Here is a 24474-nt window from a genome sequence, read left to right on the forward strand (position 1 = left end):
ATGTTAGATATGTATTTGAAATATTATTTGTACTATATTTTCTTTCTGTCTCTCTCTCTCTCTCCTTCTTCCCCTCTTCCCCCTTTCCTCCTTCCATTCCCTCCCTGCTTTGGTATTGGGGAAAAAATTATTTCTTCTCTGAATACTCAAGTTAGAGACCTTCACAAAAGATCACTGAAGGTATCTTGGGAATTTATTGTGGAAAGAAGAGAAGGAATACCAGGGCTAGAGGGACATTTTATAAAAAAAAAACTGTATTCTACCATGTGCTCACCCTGGGAATTTCCAACTGACCTTGCATAGTTTTGCTGAGCCTAGTTCCTTTTAATCCTGTTTTGATTCAGGGTAAAGTTCGATGACAGGATTATCAGTTTATATACTCTGCCTTCATGCTATTTCAGGTGTATTTCAGTTAGGTCTGTGGTCAACCAGGTAGGTGTTACCCCTTTAAAAGGATCCAGGATCTGCAGAAAAGTTCCACCTTGGCCTTTCTGAGGCCACTTAATCCTTTTCAAAGCACCTCCATTTCATCTTGACATTTATTTTAAGAGTTAGATGGATTGTTATTTTGGCATCATTTTTTTTCATTCTTTATACTTATATCCTTAGCACCTAGCATTTCAGTGTCTCCTACGGTGCCTTGCACAAGCACTTAATAAATACTTGTCGATTGCTTTTTGATTGATTTATGTCTCTTGTGTATGCTCTAATAAGCAGTATGACAACCCCCAGTTAGATGAGTACCTCTGAAGAGAGAATTCCGTAATATCAGAGACATTAGAAATTATCTTGTTCAACCTTCCCACTTTATAAGTGAAGAAATTGAGTCCCTCAAGAGTTACAAAGACTTAAAGTCATATAGCTGAGATTGGTAATGTATCTAAGAATCCCTATTATATATAATCTGTGGCCTCTGTAAAGACCAACTTTAATCTTTTATAGTCAGAATTTTGGTTACCCTGTAATGTATCTTCCATTATATCATTGTTACTATTGAACTAACTGCCTTCTGCAATTTTGTTTTTTCCTAAAGTTTTATTTTTCTTGGAGCCAACTAATAACCTCTATGGAGAGTGTCTCTATGTATAATACATATTAAAGAATCCTAACAAAGGCTTTTTTGAAATATTATTTAAAAGAATGCTTTATACCTTTCCCACATACTCAGTGCCAGGCACATAGTAGGCACTTATATGCCTGCTGTTTGATTGGCTGATTATATCTCTGTGCAGGGTGTGGGACAGTTGATGAAAACACTATGGAAAAGACAGTAGAAGTCTTGGAACGCCAGTGCCATGAAAATATGAACCATGCTATTGAAACAGAAGAAGGGTTGGGCATAGAGTATGATGAAGATGTCATCTGTGATGTGTGCCGTTCTCCAGACAGTGAAGAAGGGAATGATATGGTGTTCTGTGATAAATGTGACATCTGTGTTCATCAGGTTAGTGAGACCAATGATTCACAACTACACACTGTTTAGAGTTTTCTGAATTAAAGACATTGGTATTCAAGAATGGATTTCTGTGACCTCCACATCAGGGTGAAAAGGAAGAATATGAAGAAAGTAATTCTTGCATCTTCTAGAAGTAAAGCCTCTTGTGATTGCCTGGATAATTTATCTTTGGTGGTTAAGTTCGGGTCCTTATCACCTCTCTATATGTTTTGACTACTGAAATAGCTTACTAATCTTCCTCTATACTTGCATTTTCTTCCCCTCATCTATCCTGCATATTATCACTAATCTCATACTTTCAAAACTGCTATTTGTCTTTCATTCCCTTGATCAAATATCTAAATATCTTCAGTCCTTTCTCCCTATTACCTACCACAAAAAAAGCTAACATCCTTAGCCTGGCATTTGAGGCCCTCTGAACTGGCCCCTACTCACCTTTATTGATTTCTTTCATTTGTATAGCACTTTATAGTTTATATTATCTCTTTTGATGACAACAGCCCTGTGAAATAGACTGAACAGATATTGTTATGTCCACTTTTCATATATGAGGAAGTTAAAGCTCAGAGATGATGAAATCACTCACCCAAGATCATAGTGAGGGACAGATCCATGTTTGGATCTCAAGTTTTGGAACTCCTAGGCTGATGTTTTTGCATCTCTTCCTAGACTTATCTCCTATTTCTCCCTCATCCAAATCCTCTAACAAAATTTGTTTGCCCAAAGGATACTAGATTTAGAGCTGGAAGGGACCTCAGAGGCCCATTTTACAAATGAGGAGACTGAGGCTCAGAGGGGCTATGTGACTTGCCCTATGTGTAAATGCTAACGCAGAAGGGCACCCAGGTCCTTGAACTGCAAATACTGCTTTCTTTTTTCTATGCTATACTGCCTGAATCTCACTATATCCCAAATACACCTGGCATTTTTTTCAACTCTTTGCCTTTGCTTTCACAGTTCATCCTGCCTGAAATACCTGCTCCTTTCCTTTCTAACTATAGAAATTCTACTTATTTTTCTAGTCCCAGCTCAAATACCATCTTCTCCATAAAGTCTTCCGTGATCACTCCAAGCCACAATGATCTCTCCCTTCTCAGAACTCTTCTAGCATTTATCTTCACAACTTATTTGGCACTTTTCACATACTGCATTTTATTTTTAAGTTTCCTTTCTGTATGCGTGTCCTACCTAATTAGCTAGGTAATAAATTTTTTAGAGTAGGGGAACCTCACCTAAAATTGTTGCATTCCCCATTACCTACCTTAGTTTTTTACATAGAGTAAGTGCTAACTAAATATTTGCTGTTCGATTTATTTTATTCTCTTATAATTAACTATTTCATAATGAATCTCAACTTGTTTTCCTATGTATGCCAGATATATTTTATATTGCATAGTAACAAAAGGTGGTGATTCACAGTCTATTTGACTTTTCTTTTAGCAGATTTTTTATGGGTCTAATGAGAATGGACTTGAGGGAAAGAATGTATTGGTATATGTCCAGCCAGGCCACAGACTTCACCTAAATTAGCAAAGCTGGGACAGGGCATTTATATGCCCTAGGCAAGGTGTGTTCCCATCCACCTGAGGCTTTAAGCCCTCCCTGGAACAGATATGACATCACAAAATGAATACATGTGTGCCATGAGAGAATTTTCTGGCAGTAAGCGTATATGTATTTATAAAAAGTTGTAGGTTTTTTTAAAGCCCATTCCTTGATCAGTAGTGATGTACTTTACCTTTTTCTGGTCTGGGCTCTGGCAGTGGGTTTCAAACCAGAACAAATACCAAAATTAAAGATGGGGTAATGAATCTCCACACATTTTCTTCTTTACACACAGTGTTTATCTAGAATTGTAGCTAAGCATGTCTCTTTCCAGTGATGGTGAGAAATGATGATGATGATGATGATGATGATGATTCAAGGATTTACATACTGCCTTAGGCTTTGCTAAGTGCTTAATGAACTATCTCATTTTAACCTAACAACCACCCTGGGAAATAGGTGCTGTTATTAGCTGCACCCCTTTTACAGATGAGGAAACTGAGGCAGACAGCAGATGAGTGATTTGCCCAGGGTCACACAGCACTGGATTTGAACTTGGGTCTTTCTGGCTCATGATCCAATACTCTGTCTATCCTCTGTGCCATTTGGCTGACTAGGCGATACTCATTTATCTAGATGTTAAATAATGGGAGCTGGGAAATGTGTTCAAGCTATAAAAATCTGTTTGCATAAAGCTTCAATTAAAAATCAGTTTACTGGATTTAAGTATAAACTAACCATTTTACTGTGTCCTAGATGCAGTGCAGTAATTTTTTTTAAATACCTAAGCTAGACTGCCCTCTGTTGACTAAAGAATTATATGGCTTATTTTTCATATTCAGTACCTTTTTTTTTAAACAAGATTATGAGTGGCTGAGATTTTAAAATATATGTATGTAAGTGTGTACACATACATACTTGTACATATGTGTGTGTATTTCTTCTTTAATTTATTTTCATTATGATCACTTTGAGCTATTACCATCAGTGTCTCTATTCTGGGTCTGGACCTTCTTTGCAATGGTATTCTATATAACAAAAACAACTGACCTATAGCACTGGAGCTTTGCCAAGTGCTTTCCTTCCAACAGCACTGAAATAGGGCAAGCATTTTATCTATTTCCCCAATAAGGAAAGTAAAGCCCAGAGAAGTTAAGTGACTTACCTGTAGATACATAGCAAATAAGTGTTGAAGTAGAGATTTAAATCTAGATCTCTTCATCCTATGACTCTTTCCACCAAAATACATGTAGACTCTGGATTCAATTAATTTTGAAAATGGATTGCATTAATGCTGTATTATATTTAAATTGTAACAGGTAGGGAAATTCTTAGTTATTTTTAAAGTATTTTATGCAAAGTATTTTGCAAGTGTTATAGATTCAGTTTGTTAATATATTCCCTGAACACTTATTTAGCGTACCTTACTTTGTCTTGCCTTTTTGAGAGTCATTTGGTATTAGCCTGTTTTTGCACAAGAGGCCGCTAAGGCCCAAATGCATTGGTTTAGACACAACCTTTGAGTGAGGTTCTCTAGCTTTTTTGGAAATCATATTTTGGAGAAAAAAAGTACACATCTATAAACACGTATATATAATTTTAGGATATTAGTATCTAAAAAATTCTCATTTTCCCCAGATTTGAGAGAAGAAAAAAATAGCATGCATTTTTCTTCTTCAAATATATTTTTAAATGCTCTAGAATAGCCTTTCTACTGTGGAGAAATTTTTTAAAAATTATACAAGAATAACTTTTCGGTCATTTCCTTTCTGCATTTTCCCTCTATCCCCTCCATTCAATCTATTTGCCATATGGGTCTAAGGACAAAGTAGTTCCCAAATAAGTAAATCCAGAATGATCGCTATAGCTCCCAAATCTGAATTGTGGCCTCTTTTCTCAACTAGGTATAAAATTGACTTTGGAGGAATAGAGAGGGAAATTGTATGTATTATGTGTGTAGATATGTGTGTATATGCATATATATATATATATATATATATATATATATATGCCAACATATTCGTATGTACAACCATATATTTTTGTTTATGTATTTGAGTATATATGTGTGCATACATACGTATGTATACACATACTCTGTGTAGACATGCATGTGCATGCCCATATACATAGATATATACATATGCACACATGTATATCTCTGCATGTATATGCATATATATCTAGAATATGCATGTGTGTCTCTATCTAGAGTATGCATATACACATGTATGTATATGCGTATGTACGCAAAGCATATATATGTACATGTATACATACAAATAATTATGTGGTTACATATTAACTATATGTGTGCATATATATGTATATATGCATGTGTGTGTACATATACAAGATTATATAGATGTGTGTGTATACACACACACATAAATAGATATATATAGTGTTATCATGTATACGTGTATGTATTTAGGTACTGCCAATTCCCAGAACTTTCCTGATGGAGGAATCAGAAGTTAATTGGATAGAAGACAGGTTAAATTTTGGGTCATGGAAATTTCAGAGTTGTTTTCAAGGAGTACTATGGTACAGCAAAACCTCATTTAACCAGAATACTCCAAAGTCGGTTGATCTAATTCATTTAATTTTCAGTTTATCTGAAGATTAACTAGACAAATCTTCTTGGTATTAATACTGTTATAGGTCTATCTAAAAGGCATAATTCTGCTTTTCTGCCTTAGTGAATACATACACTGACTATGTAGCTGACGCTTTCTTTCTTCAATGACTTAGGAATCTTACAAATCCTAAAAGTTATTCTCAAAATCAGTTCTCATTGTACCCCATTGCAGATTAAGTTAAATGTGTGCTAATCCTAATTTCCAGGTTTGGTTGGTTGATGTGTTTTTTTTAAACTAAGTTTCCAATAAGCTTGCTTTGTTGTTAGTTGTGTCTTTTCCCTAAAAATGGGTTTTGTTATTGATGTATGTGATGTAAAAAATTTTGTCTGTTCTTTCATTATCTGTGAGAACATTAACAAGATTTTTTCCCCTTATATTCCAAGGCATGTTATGGCATTCTCAAGGTTCCAGAGGGAAGCTGGTTATGTCGTACCTGTGTTTTGGGCATTCATCCTCAGTGTCTTTTGTGTCCAAAGAGAGGCGGAGCCATGAAGGCTACCAGGACTGGGACCAAATGGGCTCATGTCAGCTGTGCTTTATGGATTCCAGAGGTAAAAATCCACTCAAGGTCATTATTATGCCTTCCCCTGAGGACCCTTTCTTTTTCTACAGATGTGCCATGGATTAGCTTAAAGGATATTTGCCTCTACCAGATATGCGTAATATTGCTCTTCTGATTTAAAGATGCGGTCAACGGTTGATATCTGAGTTTGTGGGAGTGCCTTAAAAAGCAAAGCCATGACCAGCATTTCTGTCCACAGTGTGAGCACATGAAGGTTGGCCTTCGATTTAACACTGTTTACAGAGCTTATCACTGTTTATGACTGCCTTGCCTCATGATTTGCATTAGTTCAAGAGATAGCCCAGTTTTCTATGGTCCACACCTGTGCCAGGTTATTTTAAATCAGGATCCAGTGCATTTCTTAAGCCACCTTTCTATTCCCCCTTCTTGTGGTTATTTCTATTGCATTTAACATATGGCAGTTATTCTATTCCATTTAACATCTGTATAACAAGCATAGGCTAGAAGACAGATGTGGACTCCAGACATAGCTTCAGGCCCTAGCTTTGCCATCCAGTCTATGTGACCACAGGCAAGTCACATAAAGCCTTTGAACCTGTTTTCTTATCTCATTATAACCTAGAGAGTATAATACATATGATGACTTACTTCATAGGGGAGTTGTGACCAAGTATAATTTGTAAACTGTGGGGAAAATAACATGTGCATACATACCGTACCATACGTGACAGCTTATAATCGCTAACATTTATGTAACACTTACCATGTGCCTGGCACTGTGCTAAGTACTTTACAATCATTATCTTACTTGATCCTCACAACAACCCTGAGAGTAGGGGCAATTATTATCCCCATTTTACAGATGAGGAATCGGAGGCAAGCAGACGTTAAATGACTTGCCATGGGTCACATACTAGTTTCTGAGGCCTTGTTTGAAGTCAGGTCTTCCTGACACCAGGCCCAGCCCTCTATTCGCTTTTCCATATAGCTGCTCTGATTCATTGTCTTCACAGTCTGATCTGGAAAATCTGTGTCCCAGTGAACCTGCATGATGACAAGATTGGAGACTTTAATTCACATTTAGCTGATGATATCAGTAATTTGTTCCACTTCCCAGCTTCTTTGGCCATACTCATTAGTGTTGTCATCAAGGCATTTAGTATCATATCAAGCAACCTGACAGATAAAATATAACTTACTAATAGAAGCCATTGTCTTAGCATCTAATTACCTAGATAAAATCATGTTAAAATACATTTCCTTCCTTAGTTCTTCTCATGTAAAAGATTCAGAATCAGGCCTGCAGCTGGTTAACATTTCTTTTTGTCCTGTAGATATAGAAGTGACTACATGAATTTTTTTCCTTTGAACCTTTTGCTATATTTTTTTTACCAAGGAAATTCTACTGAATATTCTGTTAAAGATGTGTGAGAAAATGTTAATGGCATCATAGAACATTAAAATTGAATTAACGATTTTCTAGTTCAATACCCTCATATTACAGATGAGGAAGCAGAGGCCCAGAGAAATTAAGTGATGTCCCTAGGATCATATAGCGAAGTAGTGGCAGAGATGAGAGTGGAAGCCAGCTCTCCTGACCTCTAGTTAAGTGATCTTCCCCCCCACTAAGTCAAGCTTCCTCTTAGGCTATTTAATAGCCATAAAACTAAATCTGAAATGCTGGCTTAAAGTAGAAATACTTTTCTTAATTTATTTGTTGAACTAGCCCACCACCTAGCCACCAAATCCCAGCAGTTCTGTGGCAACTGTAGGAACATTACTTTTCCTCTGATTTGCCTGGTTTTGGCTTTAAGCAAGTATGGTCTTCTGCCCACTTTAATACCTAAAACAATGAGATGTTACCAACAAAATCAATTCCAAAACCAGTTACTGAAGAGATATCTGAATTGAACTCTCCAAAATATGAATTGAACTCTAGCTTTTTATGCTGAAAATCTTTCTTACGAATCCTTTGATTTATTGGACACTAGACTTCTTCAGTATTCTGAAAGATCTGTGATTTCATTTGGAATGAGAACCCTTGGGTTCAAGCCCAAGTTTTGCTACCCATTTCCTTTGTGACTAATCACAGGTGAGTCAAAAACTCCCCAACCAACCAAATCTTGATCATTTTGTATATTAGTAAATGGCTTTCATGTGTAATAGCCCCTCCCCCCGCCAAATGCATTACATGGTAATCAACTTCTGGGCCTTTTCAAATTTAGCAAGGCTAGTCTGAGATAACTAACTTGTAGCCTCTCAGTGGGCTCACCCTTGTAACTATTCTATCTTGGTAAGAAAAACCAGAGTCTGAGCTCCAAGAGCAAAGTCTTTGAGAATCCAGGTTCAGCTCACTCTGATGACACACAGCTTCAATGGGATATTTCAAGCTCTAAGTTTATTCACAGAATTTAATTTTATACCAGAGTAATGCCTTTTAAAAAATTTTAATAATCTGTAACTATATTAAATACCTAATAGAATAGTATTCTATGATTTAAGAATTAAGACATTATGCAGTTATTCCTCGACATTCACCAGTTTCACATTTGCAGTTCTGGTTATTTGTAGGTTGACCATTGATAAATTAAATGAGAGTTTTTGGAGATTTCGGGTGTACTGTGGAAAATCACAGATGACACACATATATGGAAAAAACAAAAAAATTTAGTAAGTCATAAATGCTACATATTATTAATCTAGTTTCTCATATATACATTTATTATAAACAGTTGAATTTTGGTAAAAGTTTCAGTAAAAAAAAAAACAAGGATCTCATACCCTCTTTGGGAAAGGCTCTTCTGTATCTCTACCATCCAGACTCAGTCACATGATTTTCTCCTGCAGTGATGATCTTTGTATCTTGAGCTTTTGATAAGAGAAGGAAAAACTTGAAGCAGTTGCGGCAGCTACAGTAGCAGCTACAAAGACTCCACCTAGTGTACAAGATACCAATCTCTCTCATAGGAACTGCAATTTTTTAATGGGTACAGTGTGCTTCACTTGTTTTTGTGTGTTAAATTTGATCAGGATTCTTAAAAATAAAGGTTTTGGGGGTCCCTAGACTTATTCACAGTTTTTCACATCCCCGGGGGTCCTGTGCCCCTAACCCCAGTGACTGTCAGGGAAGACTGTATTGTTTCTTCTTATACGTTACAGTTTCTGTTACTGTTTCTTTAAGCCCTTACTCAAGTCAGGAAAGAATAGTCTGTTTTCCCAATAGTGGATAATAAATAAACAGTTATTAAGCATAGGCTACGTGCCAGATACTCTGGTAATCACTGGTGATACAAAAAAACAAAAGACAGTCCTTGCAAGCTCTCAAGGAACTCACAGGCTAATGGGAAACACAACATGCAAACAAATACATACAGACAAGACACAGGACAGCTGATCTTGCAGGGAGCCATTCCCTTTCAGAGAACACAACAGTCTTGATGCTAATATTTTCAAAAACTGTCATTGCATGAGTCGAGTGATGTTTTATTCGTGTTTGTGTGTACGTACATGTGTGTTTGCACACAGAAGGGAAGAGAAAGGGGAAAGGAATATTTATATAGTACCTATTATGTGCCAGGCATTGTACTAAGTTCTTTTTACAAAGATCGCATTTTATCCTCACTACAACCCCTGAGGTCAGTGCTATTATCCTGATGTTCTAGTTGAGAAAACTGAGATAAACAGAAGTGCTTTTTGCCCGTGGTCACAAAGGTAGTAAGTGTCTGAGGCTAGGTTTAAACTCAGGACTTTCTGATTTTAAGGCCAACACTCTATCCACTGTGCCATCAACTGCTGTAGCACTTCATTAATCTTCCTTTAAAAATAACTGGAGATTTCTCATTCAATGGGAAATCTGTCCTAGTTTCTAATGTTTATAGGATTTTCAAGGTCTCTCTAATCTTTCTAATTTTAATAATTTTCTTGTGATATGTGAAATTGCAATGGCAAATACTGTTATTGCTGAGAATTCTTCATTATATTATAGTATGCTTGTCTTTGTGCTGGGGGTGGGGGTAATTAGCTACCATTGCTGGAACTCTGGTTTGCACAGGAATAAAAATTTTCAAGAATCCTTTTCCTTCAGTCATAGAATAGTAAGACATAACTTACGATGAAGTAATAAATTTATAGCTATAAGAAACTTTCAAGACTATCTAATCAAACTGTTTCTATTTATGGATGAGAAAATTAAAGCCAAGAGAGGTTGTGATTTGTTGCAAGTCAGGCACACAGGTTGTCAGGGACAGAAGATTTGAACCCAGGTTGAGGATTTGCCTTTAAAAATCTATCTTTTTTACTGTTTCTATTTATGTGTGATCAATTTCCCATTATATAAAACCATCCTACTTCCCCAGAGTGTCAGTCTTTTCACAATAATGATCTGAGATTTTCTACTATCTCTTCTGTTTTCTCAAGTTCTGTTGGTCCCTGATCAAATAAAATATCCCAGTATGTATAATAATAGCCATCCCACTTCCACACTTCTACCTTCTCCAGCCTCCCTTCGATATACAGTGTTCCAAAAGTCTTAGTGCAGTTTCAAGCTATTAAAGTTTAAACAGCTTAAAAGCACACTAAACCTTTTGGGACACTATTATTTCCTTTGCCAAAAATGATAAACCTGAACAGTGGTTAGGTGCAAATTACTTTTGTTTCTGGGTTTATTTTTATCTCTATTAAGGAATACTCTATCTTTTCATCTTTACCTTTCAGTGAAACAATTTATATTGTATAGGGTGTGCTTTGAGAACTCGGAGGATAATTGACGGTGATATTTTTGTTTTTTTCAGGTCAGCATTGCTTGCCCTGAAAGGATGGAACCAATCACAAAAGTCTCTCACATCCCACCTAGCCGATGGTCTTTAGTCTGCAGTTTATGCAAGTTAAAGACGGGAGCTTGTATTCAGGTATGTCCTCCTGAGAAGTATGTGCAACATAAAGTAATGAGACTTTTTTAAAGCACTTATGCGAGGCACTGGGGATACCGAAATCAAATGGGACACAGTCCTTATGCAAGAAGCTTAGAGTCTAGTAGCTGGGATAAGAAAATAGATGTGATACAAATTAAAAGTATAGAGGAGAGTTGAAAGTAGTATGAGGAAATTGGAGAAAGAGAAAATCACTTATAGCTGAAGGACTCAGGGAGGGCTTCATGGAGGAGGTGGCACCTAAGCTGGACCTCAAATTGCTATGAAGATTTCAACAAGTAGAAATGTTGGGTGGAACCAAGGCTGTATAGGATCAGGAAATGAGATTAGTAAATCTTAAGTAACCAAATTTGACTAGAATATAGCATGTGTGAAAGAGTGGTTAGGGGACCTTGTAGCAAACTACACAGTTAATAGAAGACTTTTTTTTTCAAAAATTAAGTTATTTTTAATTTCCTTACCTTTTTTGGCTAAAATCCTGATTTGATGCCAGTGGAGCTCAATCCCCAACAGATCCTACCAAGCGGGATTTTGGAATAGATTCTATCTGTCAATCCTATGACTAGCCTTGTTCAGTGTGCAGAGGTCTGATGATTTTTTTGTTCTGTAACATCTCTTGAAGATCATTTGCGAAGTCATAGAACAATTTAATCTGTGTTAGTGGACAGATTACCCCATGCTGATGAAATCACAGATCATCCTAGGTTTGAACCTCAGATTCCTCCTTCTCTATCCAGCCACACATTCCGATCAGCCACCACATACTCTTCTCTCTGGCAGTATTTATTTGTCTTCTCTCTCACTGCAACCAATTTAGTTTTTGGTTGGACTATTGTTAACAACCTCCCTAGTGGCATGGTATAGTGGATAGACATCTGGTCTGAGAGGAAGGAAGGTCTGGATTCAAGTGTTACCTCTGACATATGCTGTGATTGGCAAATAACCTCTTAGTGATCCCAGGCAACTCTTTAAGACTATTAAGTTGTAGAATGATTGCTGGAGTTTCATTATTAGGAGTTCCTTACACTAATGAAGTCACAGAGCTTTCCTTCAGGCAGCCCCAGTTCTCCAAACATCCTTCATTCCACTCCCCAAGTAATCATTATATTCAGTTATGATTTTATCACTCTGCTACCCAAATACCTTTAGTGGTTCTCCATTGCCTATAAGGTCTAAATTCCTATTGAGGCCCTTTGCCAGTACTTAAAGGTGATTCACAGAAGAATCAGGTGAGAAATTCAATCAGTGCTAAAAGCATTTAAGGGAAGGCCATACGGCTTAATTGGAAACCCCCCAAAAAAACACAATGGGAGGAACATTAAGAATACTGGAGCAGCTTACTAACTCCCCTTCCCCTCCCCCCCACCTCTCTGTCTCTCTCTGTTTCTCTGTCTCTGGGATTACCACTGACACCTCCAGAGTGAGAAGGAAGAAGGTAGAAAAGTTATGTTTCTTTGAATATCTCCAGGCATTCTCAGGCACATTGGTCCTCAGGCTACGGAAGAGGGAGTGAGTCCATGATGAACGTCCAAGAGGTTGTTCTTGGGACTTGGCACGTTGTCCCACCACACTCTCATCAGGACTTTGGGGTTAAACTTTATTAGGTGTATAAAGGCAGCTCTGGGACCAGAGCAGCTCAGGCAAACTGATTGTAACCAAGGGTATTATAGGGAGGAATGGGATTCATCTCATTCTGTAAGGTCTGATTGGTTTCCTACCTCCGAGGTCACAGACAAGGAGACATCAATTACCTGGATGGGGAGGCCTCAGGCATAGAAGATTACAGATACTGGGATTTTTAGAGAAGAGGCAGGGCAGAGGGGAACCAGACAGGACAAAGGTATGTGACTAAGATGCAGATAGCCAGTGGATTGAGAAGAGCTAGTTTGGTTCATCCAGACAATCTGTTCAGCTTACCTCTTGTCCCTTCATGTATTTTATGTCCTAATCAAACTGGAACACTCTCCACAGTTCTCCTGTTTTCTCTTGTCTCGAGCACCTTTGCTCACACCATTCCCTATGACTGCAGTAGACTTCCCACCCCCAAATCCCTCTGCATCTGTTGAAGTCTTTCTTCTTACAAACACAATTCCTTCATGTAACTTGATTTCCCTACTCCCCATCCCCCAAAGTAATCTCTACTTCCTCACATTTCTCATAACACTTGGAATGGACCCTTCTTTTGCCCCATCACTTTCAGCCTTGTATCATACTTATTTGGAAACCTGATATAGATCCTAGGTAAGCTCCTAAAAGGATAAGGACTGTGTTATTTTTAATCTTTGCAAAGACCCTTGCATATAACTAGGTGCTTAATAAGTGTTGAATTAAAGTTATAACTTGATTAATTGCAGAACAAATTTTAGCAACAATAATCACTGGAGGATTTCAGAGGGAGGTTTCATCCCTTCAGCCTGGGATGCTTGGGAAGACTTTATGAAGGTAGTTATAGCAAATATTACCAAGGGCTTATGAGCTAGATAAGACTGAGTTCCAAATCTTTGTTCTAATTTGGTAAACATGTTTTTCCTTCTCTGAAGTAACAAGAATAGAAGAAAATTCCCTAAATTAATTCGAGTCCTTTTTCATCTCAAAAGATCTATAAACATGTGACAATTACTTTGCTTTAAAAAGTAGACGGGATGTTATTTGCTCATAAGCAATTTATGAGAGGTAGTAGAATATAATGGAAGACTCATTGGATTTGAAGACAAGAGACCTGGGTTTTGACTCTTACCTTTGTGACCCTGGGTAACTCACATCACTTCTCTGAGACTTGGTTTCCTCCTTTGTAAACTGGAAATAATAATACTTGCAGCATCTGATACAAAGCGTTGTTGTAAGGAAAGACCTTTGTAAACCATAAAGTAATGCATAAGTTTTGGTTATTATAGTTGTTGCTTTAAAATTTTTTAATAGTTAAATATTTCCTCTATAGCCTATGTATAGTACTTTAAGATTTGCAAAGTACTGTACAAATATTGTCACATTTTATCCTCCCAACAACCCTGGGAGGTAGTTGGTGTTATTATCCCTGTTTTACAGATAAAGAAACTGAGGCAGGCAGCAATTAAGTGACTTGCCTGGGGTTGCACAGCTAGTAGAAATAATAATTATTAATACAATAACAACTAACATTTATGCAGCACTTACTGTGTGTCAGGCACTGTACTAAGCACTTTACAATTATTATTTCACTTGATCCTCGTAACAACCCGGGGAGCTAGGTGCTATTATTACCCCCATTTTACGGATCAGAAAACCAAGACAGGCAGAGATTAAAGTAATTTGTCCAGGTTCACATAGCTACCAAGTATCTGAGGCTGGATTTGAACTCAGGTCTTCCTGACTTTTTCTGAACTTTTCCACTACTCTGTGCACTGTGGCACCCCTTAGTTGCCACTCCTCTCCTCACTTCTTTCCTCAGTAGGAGAATAAGGATTTTTTGTCAGTGACAAGAACAGGTTGTTTCCTCCAACCACATCAGTAGGTAGGCATCCAGCTATTTATATTTTAACACTAGATCAATTCTTTAGATTCTAGTTTCTTGAGGGACATATATTGTATTTAAGTATTTGGTCACTTAATTTTCTTTTGATTAATTCATAGTTATGTCTGTGCGTTTTAGAACTTTAAACTGAAAAGATCCTTTTTATTCCCCTTTTATTAGTTTAAAAAAGTTGTATAACTGTAGAGCATTTAAAGCCAAGTCCTCCTTGGTCTTATGTTAAATGATATCCTCTGTATGTCTTTTTTTTAATGGGAGTCTGACATCTTAGCCAAGAGGTAGCAGAATATGACTGACCAAGAAAGATTTTTAGACTCCATCCTCTTTATCTTGGAGGACTTGCCAAAAGTTTTGACAAATATCTACAATTCCATTGGGTCTTGGATTGGATGAGATTGCATGATTTGCCCTGGGAATCTCTGGCAATACTGCAGGGAACGGCCATCTTACTTATTAGAAACAACAACAAAAAAATAGATATTTTAGTAAGAATCCCTTTCCAAGAAGTATCCTCCTTAATCCTAAACTAATTTTTGCTTTTTTCCCTTTGAATTCTATAAATGATAGAAAATCCCCAACACTGTGTCCTAAAGGCTTATGTAGGGATAATAATAGGAAACATAGAGCATAAATTCTTTCATCCTGCAGAAAGTAGGAATTGGTAGAGTACCTTGGGGAGAATGGGAGAAAAAAATCCAAGGTTTTCTTGAAGGCTGTGAAGTTCTTACATTCTATGTTATCTAATCTAGTGTTTGTCATTAATTACTCAGGTCTAACAAGTCACAGAGCAGGCTTTAATGAGATGACACTGGGTTTTGTGTCAGGCTCACTTGTCCCCTCAGCAGGCAGTAGATGAGAGAGAAATCATATCTTGGGTGTTGGCATCCATGACGGGTTCAACCGATACATTCCTAGGAGAACTGGAATATCCCAATTCTAGAACCAGGAAAATATGAGAATAACTTAACACTCGCTAGCCTATGTGGTGACATATAAACCATGTGCTTCCAAATTCATAAACTTTGTTCTAAAGCGTTAAATTGGGTATTTGGACTTAGTTCCAGTTTCCCTTGGATTCTCACTAAACTCTTACATCTGAAAAAAAAAGTTTCCCTTCTGGAATGTGTACTGTGAGGGAGTCTGTCATAGCTCCATGATCCAAGGCCAAGATCTGGTGATGATGGTTTCTTCTCCCCTCTGACAAACTGGATTGAGAAAGAGATGACCTGCTTTATAGTCTTTGTTATAGGTTGAAGTTTTACTGAGTGCTGTGGGACTGACCAATCACTCACATACAGGAGTTCAGCTCACATATGAGAGATGAGGTCTTTGTGAGCAAGGCCTCACTATACTTTTTTTAAATTAGCCCTGAACCACAAAATATATAACCACAAAGATCATTTCTAAATATGCTTAGTAAATGTTCTAATAATTTGCTTACAAATGTAATTTGGATGTAGAATTAGTAGAATGTAAGCTTCTTGAGGCCGGGGTTTTTTGGTTTCTGTTTTTGTATCTTCAGTCAGTAAGATTCTACTTTTTAAAAATCAATTATCTATTTTGTTTTATTTCAAAGTTTTATAGATGCATTTTGTTTTCTGTTACAATCATTTCTCAATATATACCTTTACTCACTACACTGAATCTTGTAGCAGAGAAAAAAAGTTGAGCAAAACCAATAAGCAAAACAGCTTCTTTTTAAAAATTTTTATTTATTTTTAATTTATGGAATAAAACAAGCATTTCTATAACACAGTATAATAAAAAAGATGATTTAACATGAAACTGCAAATCTCTTATGTACAACTTGCTATTCCTTTTAAATATGTAATAAAGTTATGTAATTTTTTTCTTTTTTCCCCCTCCTCCCCCCACCCCCTGCCCTAGAAATGGCATTCTGTACATCTATTTATCAGTTCTCCCTCTGGATACAGATAGCATCTTCCTTCAAATGTCCTTTGTAGGTAAGGGCTGGGGAGACAACATGAAAACACTATGCACAAACAAAACCTATACAAGATAAAAGTTGAGATAATCAGTAGAGGGAAAGCACTAGGGGGATTGAGAAACACAAATCCTGGGATTTTAGCTGGAACTTGAAGGAAGCCAGAGAGGTCAAGAGATGAAAAAGAGGAGAGAGAGAATTCTAGGCATGGAGGATAGCAAGTGAAAATGCCCAGAATCAAGAGTATCTTGTGTTTAAAACAGCAAAGAGACCAGTGTCACCCGATCACAGTGCACGTGGAAATGAATAAGGTGTAAGTAGATGGCCAAGGTAAGAGAGACCAAGTTATGAAGGGCCTTGAATGCCAGAGGATTTTATATTTGATCCTAGAAGTGATAGGGAGCCAGCACATTGCACCTAGTAGGCCTGAAAAAAATGCTTGTTGAATGCATCTTAAATGTAACTGTTTAGGGCTGCACTATTCACCATTGCATACCTTTTATCAAGAGGCAGCATAGGACAATGGAATGGAAAGGTCATTGATTTTGGAGTCAGAGGAAATTGGTATCTGGTTTCAGATCCAAGCTCTGTTCCTTACTACCCCATTCGTGTGATCTTGGGCAAATCTGTAAAATGAGGGGTTTGGGTGAGCAGACTAACTGATCTGTAAGATCTCTTCCAGCTCCGAATATGCGATCCTACGATAGATTGGAGAGTTATTTTGCATGTGTAGCATGCACAAGCTCTACTTGGAACTGCTCTTTAGAGCTCAGCTATCAGTAGAATTGAGGGTGATGGATAGAGTTCCTGGATGGAACCCAATTCAACAAACAATTACTATTTGCTGGGTGGGGAGGTGAATAGAGTGCAGGGGCTAGAATCAGGAAGACTCATCTTCCTGAGCTCAAATCTGGTCTCAGACACTTACTAGCTGTGTGAGCCTGGGCAAATCACTTAATCCTGTTTGCCTCAGTTTCCTCATCTGTGAAATGAACTGGAGAAAGAAATGGCAAACTGCTCCAGTATCGATGCCAAGAAAACTCTAAATGGAGTCACTAAGAGTCAGACACAACTGAAAACTATTCAACAGGAACATCAGTAGAATTGATTTAGTTAAGCTTGTGTACTTGGAAGCGTTTGGAGTATTTTGTCCAGGTTTTTCAGGTATTGGATTTCTGATTTTTGAACTCTAAATAGTTACTAAGGAGAAAGAGCAAGGGACCCAAAATGTAATGACAAAATCGGTTGGTATCCAAGGTCATGTACCTTGTTAACCTTTGATAACGTATACCTTTGATAACCTTTTAGTTATCAAAATTCTAGTGTAAAAATAAGGATAAAACAATCTCTATTTATATATGCAGTATTTCAAAATGAGAAGATCTGTTCATTTTAACTCTGACACCCCTACCATGTTTTCTCAAAACATTTACTTTTTCTTCCATTCTCTTCCCTCACCCTTGCCCCACACACAAAAAAAATCAGTCATGAAAACACATGTTGTTTATCTTCGTGAAAAAAAAATCAATAACATTGTTACTTATAACAAACAATAGTAATCTTAGACATTGTGAAATCATTTTGAAAAAGTATTTACTTTAAACTGCTACCTTGGAAATGGTACAGTGGAGAGAGCATTGGATTTGAAGTCTGGGAACCTGGGATTAACCTTACTGCCACATCCTACCTGTGTGCCCTTGGGAAAGCCTAGACTTCTGTTTCCTCATCTATAGATTAAGGGTTGCAGACTAGGTGACCTCTGGGGTTCCTTCTAGACCTAAATCCATGATTCTATGAACCTGTGCTTTTACAGAAGAATGAAACAATTTCTGACACATTTTAGTTATATTTGTGTAGCGGCAGTAACACTGGGCAAGGAATCCTTTGATCTAGGTTTGAGGAGTGACAGCTACTTAATAGATAGATGATTTCAGGGAGATCACAATCTCTCTGAGTCTCAGTTTCCTTTTCTGTGAAGTGGCACTTACCTATCTTACATGGATAGATAACAAATATTTAAAAAAAACCAACCCAAACATAAAATAAGCTATCATTACTAATGATCATTTCAAACCTTTTAAAGCCATACTCTGCTTTGGTGATCCCAGTGAGACTGTTGTTCTGTTTTCTCAAGAGAATGATTTGATTACTTCCCTAGGAACTGTTAAAGCTTGTGTTATGGATGTGTGGTTTTAGAACAGCTTTGTGTTAATAGAATCTCTTGCTTCTTGGAAGCCTTTAAGTTTTGTTTTGGTTTTTGACACTTGTGTATTTTCTCTTCCCCCTGGCTGATGCTGAGTTTTATTCTGTTTTCTTTCTTCAGTGCTCTGTAAAAAGCTGTATCACAGCATTTCATGTTACCTGTGCATTTGAGCATAGCCTAGAGATGAAGACTATCCTCGATGATGGGGATGAAGTCAAATTCAAGTCATACTGCCTCAAGCATAGCAAAAACAAACAGAGCTCTTTGACTGATGCAAGTGATCATTCCCAAAGCACCGGTGATCAGAACCAGATTGAAAGTGAGAAAACCAGTCTGCGGGCCCAGAAATTAAGAGAGCTAGAAGAGGAGTTCTACTCCCTGGTAAAAGTAGAGGATGTTGCTGCAGAACTTGGCCTCCCAAAACTTGCTGTGGACTTCATTTACAATTACTGGAAATTAAAACGAAAAAGTAATTTTAATAAGCCATTATTTCCTCCTAAGGAGGATGAAGAGAATGGCCTAGTGCAGCCAAAAGAAGATAGCATTCACACCCGCATGAGAATGTTTATGCATCTGAGACAGGATCTGGAGAGGGTGAGTAAAAAGCCTGGTAGAAAACTGTGTACCTGGCTAAACAGAATAAGCCTCTTCTAAGTTAAAACTGTTTATAATATTGTCCTTCTTTTGGCATTATTATAACCTTAGTTCCCTGAAACTGCAGAAAGTAGCTTATCAGTGTTGGGGTTTGGGCAAATAGTAAAAAAAAATCACAGTTGGGTAAGAATAACTGTCATCGTTGTCATCTCATCATCATAGCCATCATTTATATGATGCCTTAAGGTTTGCAAATTGCTTTACAAATATTATTTATTGTTATTAATTATAATTTAGTTATAACTAAATATCATATTGTGATTGTGTATTACAGTACAGTGTGATATAACCTACATCATTTTTTATTTGATTTTACATATATCAAATAATGATATGTGATATTATAATTTAATATAATGATGATAAAAATAACTAACATTTATATAGTGCTTACCATGTGCCAGGCTAAGCACTTTGCAACTATTATTTCATTTGATCCCCCCAGAAACCCTGGGAGGTAGGGAATGTTATTATCCTCATTTTTTACAGATGAGGAAACTGAGGTTAGGTATCTTGCCCAGGATCACACGTCTAGTAAGTGTCTGAACTGACCTGAAGTTCAGTGCCCTGTCTGCTGTACCTCCTAAACAGATGATAGCTATCAAACCTGTAAGCTTATTCTCATTTATATTGTTTTACCATTATAGCCAAGATTATCTGAAAAGGTCATACAAGGTGTCCCAAAGCTTAACACTGCACCAAGACTTTTGAGACACCCTGATTTGTCCAGCTCTTCTTTTTTTTTCTCCCCCTGCTGATAGTTGTTGACACCAAGATTTCAGGCTGGGGTTGAGGGCTGAGGTGGTCTTTTTTGTTTTTGTTTTATTTTTTTTATGTTTTAGCTAGCAAGGAAGAACTCCCAATAACTCCCAATTTAGGATCTGTCAATCAAGAATTAATGAAGTACCTACTAGGTACAGGGCCCTGAACTATGTGTCAAGATAGCACACATTCAAGATTCTTCACCTAATCCAGCCTATTTACCTAAAGTTGTGAAATTCTCTCATGTCCAATCAACTAAACACTCACCCACTTAGCCAGGATCATCCTTTCAGACCAACACAGTGGGTTCAGCTTAGTAAATTACCTTTCTAATGTACAGTTTATGATTTGGGGTGACAACACCAATTACTGAAGCCACTAGAACTTGAAAATGAAAGTCTGAGATCGTTTTGCCTAAGATATTGTCAAAGTAAGTTTTGCCTCACTCACTACTCAGCAAAGGTAAACTAATTATCCTAACCAAATGATCGAGGTGTGAGTGAGGGGGGTTGAATGTGTGGAGTTATAAAATGGGGGTGGGAACAGACTTGACAGTCTGCTTCTCTGATCAGTAGTCAGTAATTCCTTATAAAACTGCTGATTTATCACTGATTATAATAACAAAAAGCAACCCTGGGGGAAAACATATTGCTGATAACTAATTTGAGAGTTTGTCTCAGACCTCTGAGAAGAACACCTCTAAAGTATTTAATGCAGTCCTCCCAAGTGCCTTACTTCTTGGGAGGAAATTAGAATATCCATGGGAGTTTTTTTAAAAAGCCTCCTTGTCAATTTTAAATCTTAAATTAATTTCTTGAAAACACAAACAACTGTCTTTCACCTTACCTCTTTCTGGAGATTGTCTCTCTTTGCTCTGCCTCCTCACCAAAGAAGAATGGGACTGGCACTAGCTAAATTTACCTTACTTTAAGGAAGAAGGTACACTGAATTATGGGTTTCCATAGGGTCAGGGAAAAAAACTTGGGCATAGACCAATTACCAGCTACTTTAGCTAACTCTGAAGAGGAACAACCTGGACCTTCTTCCCAAGTGCTATAACATACAGCTTAACATATTCTCTGTTTTATTTCATCCTGACATAGCTATGTCTTTGTGAAAAATTTTAAGTTGGGTCCCAGCTACAGTAATAATTTGTTAGGTATGAGAGGTTATGCCTGAAAAAAGTCAGCAAAATGCTGGTTTCCATGTTTCCAAACTTGTCTGTGGCCCTGGAGATCCTTCACCTAATCCAGCCTGATAACCTAAACCTGTGGGATTTTCCTCTGCCTCTACCTACTCTGCTTAAGCAGATGTGGTTTTTTTCAGGCCATTAATGGTCTCGACTTGATAAATTACATTCATGCAAAATGTCCTAAAAGTGACTGTAATTCTCAAGAGTCATATTCATTCCATGAGTTTTTTAGAGGAGTTTTACCTTTCATGATGAACATAATTTGTGTATGGCTGATGCTAGCTGAGGTCACAGTAGGAAAAATCTTTATCCCATCCCTTTCCAATAGACTTTTTATACCATTTCCCCTACCCTACTAATCTAACACTTCTTTGCCCTCAGTCTAATCCAAGTACTGTTGAGTTAGATTTTATGTTAAAGGTTTTAAAAGGAAGTCAACAATTTAAAACCTTTACTTTATATTAATTATATCCTCTGGATATTTTTACATATATGTCTCTGTGTGTATATACACATGTATACATACATGCACACATGAGAATGATACTGAAGTGCCTCCATTTAAGTTCTGATCCAAGTTAGAGTGTACTAGTTAGTGTTTAAAAGCCAACTTTTGGGGAATGGAATGTGTACAAAACACATGTTTAAGTTTAATCTTCATTATTAACATTTTCTCCATTACTTTCTTAAGTTGAGCCAACCACTAACACAATAAATCAAGCCCTGATTTGTAGTCTTTGCAGATTTTTGAGTTGTAAGTACAAACCTTGAAAATTTAACAATCAGCTCTTGTAAACTGATTTGAACTGGCTCCAGCATACCTCAAATTGTAGTTAACCCTAGGTCTCAAAGTTTGTGTCAGTGGAGTACAAGTTCGCTAGGTCCTTCCAAGCTGAAAAGGCTTCGAGTTCAGACAGATGACAGGTACAAGTTTGTCATCCAAGGAGCAGCCTAATAAAGAGAGGCTCGTTGCCATAAGATTGGGCACCAGATCATAAATGTTTTCAGACACAGAAACTCATGGCTACTAAGGCTTTGTGGCTATTGCAATGAATGAGTGGATAGATGGATGGATGGATGAAAAAGCATTTAAGTGCTGACTTTGTGCTAAAGCACTGGGGATGTAAATAGACAACCCCTGCTTTTCAGGAGCTTATACTCCTAATGGGGGAGACAAAACTTTAAAAATTAAGTTCTTCTTGCTACCAAGTGAATCTCTGTTAATGAAAGAGAATTACCTTGATGAAATGAAGTGAAATAATATGCCAAAGTAGATAAAAGTTCAAAGAAGGGAGATTTCTGGAGCATTTCTGATGATTCGTGTATGAAATTCCTAATGTCTTTTTTGTGTTATTTGCATATGATTCTAGTGTGTATATTTTACTATCTAGTTCTTATGTTGTGCACCCCACCCCCAACCGAATTTGTTGTAATCCCAGGTGCTAGATCTGCTTCACACAATTAAACCTCTGCCTGTTGGGGGTGGTTGGATTTCTAGGTCAGAAACCTCTGCTACATGGTCAGCAGGAGAGAGAAGCTGAAATTGTCCCACAGCAAAGTTCATGAACAGATCTTCAATTTTCAAGTCCAGCTTGCTAACCAGGAAATTGCTACAGGTAACCACTGACTAGTATTATAATTGGGTCAAAACTATAGGGAGCCTCTGATGAGGAAACTCCCTTTACTGGTGCTGATCAGCTTATATATTGCATCTGAAAGTCTTAGAGAGTTTCCAAGGACATGCAGATGTCCAGAGAGCTTGTCAGAGGTAGGACTTGAACCTAGGTTTTCTTTCTGAGACCAGCTTTCTTTCCACTACTCTATACTACCTCTCACCACGTTGTTATAATAATGCTTGCAATTATTTGGACACTTTACCTAAGGACGTGAAAGAATTCTTGTAGGATTTAGAGTTGGATGGGTCAAGAGTTAAAGAGTTTCTACAACTGGGGAACACTTTGCCTCTTGTTCCTGGGCTATTCTCTGGTTATAGTATGGCAGCAGCCAGGGGTAGTAGAGCTTGCACAGGCCTTCTGGCTTGGACAAGGCATTTGGTAGCACCTAGCAAAGCTTGGGGAGTCCAGAGACAGCAGCAGAATTAGCAGTAGCATTTCTGTGGTAGATTCTGATTACTGGTGGTAACAATACTAGTCCTGCATACCTCAGAAGATTACTGGAAGAATCGAGTGAGTATTTTGAGAAATATGCATTCCTATACAAATAGAATTGTTTGTTGACGTTATTCTGTATTTCACTATACTCAGAATAGTTATATAGGGAAAGCAAAGTTGCAAATTACAAGAAATAACTCAGTCATAGATTACCCAATGCAGCCAAGAATGAAACCTATCACCTGTGACCAAAAGACCTGATTCCATTCTGTCTGCACCCATCCCAGAATTTTCACATTTAGTCATGAAGTGGTAATTCTAGGATAGATAATAGTGTCAAATTCACAAAACCAGGATAGCTAAGACTAAGTAAAAATAGTTCCCCTCTAAAATAATGAAAATATTTCTAATATTTTGGTTTTGGTTTGACTTTATAGGAGATTTGTTTTAATCTTCTAAAATCATGGAGCATTTATAGTAGGTTTCATTAGGTCATGAGCAGAAGTAGATGACCCTAGGTCTCAAAGGTTGTGGCAGTGGAGTACAAGTTCACTAGGTCCTTCCAAGCTAGAAAGGCTTGGAGTTCAGACAGGTGATGCTATACAAGTCTGTCATCCAAGGAGCAGCCTAATTAAAAGAAGCTCATTGCCAGAAGGTTGGGCACCATCAGACACGGAAACTCATAGCTACTAAGGCTCTGTGGCTATTGCAATGAATGAGTGGATGAAAAAGCATTTATTAAGTTCTGACTTGGTGCTAAAGCACTGGGGATGTAAATAGTCGGAGAACCCCTGATTTCCAGGAGTTTACACTCATAATGGGGGAGACAAGACATTAAAAATTAAGTTCTGCTTGCTACCAGGTGGATCTTGGTCAAGGAAAGGGAATTACCTTGAAGAATTGAAGTGAAATAATATGCTAAAGTAGATAAAAGTTCAAGGAAAGGAAGTTTTCGGAGCATTCCTGATGATTCATGTATGAAATTCCTACTGTCTTTTTGTAGGA

The 24474-nt window shown here is 37.4% G+C and overlaps 1 protein-coding gene across 1 annotated transcript in view; it reads left to right on the top strand.

Moving 5' to 3' along the window:
• Positions 1-24474, top strand: part of JADE3 (jade family PHD finger 3) — a 185272-nt gene that overhangs the window by 159275 nt on the left and 1523 nt on the right. Inside the window, exons 8-12 of the mRNA XM_036746832.1 lie at positions 1233-1444; positions 6027-6194; positions 10957-11073; positions 18871-19344; positions 22857-22974. Coding sequence (XP_036602727.1) covers positions 1233-1444; positions 6027-6194; positions 10957-11073; positions 18871-19344; positions 22857-22974 — 1089 coding nt within the window. The remainder of the gene's footprint in view (positions 1-1232; positions 1445-6026; positions 6195-10956; positions 11074-18870; positions 19345-22856; positions 22975-24474) is intronic.

Source organism: Trichosurus vulpecula, chromosome 2, assembly GCF_011100635.1.
Source record: "Trichosurus vulpecula isolate mTriVul1 chromosome 2, mTriVul1.pri, whole genome shotgun sequence".
Taxonomy (NCBI): Eukaryota; Metazoa; Chordata; class Mammalia; order Diprotodontia; family Phalangeridae; genus Trichosurus; species Trichosurus vulpecula.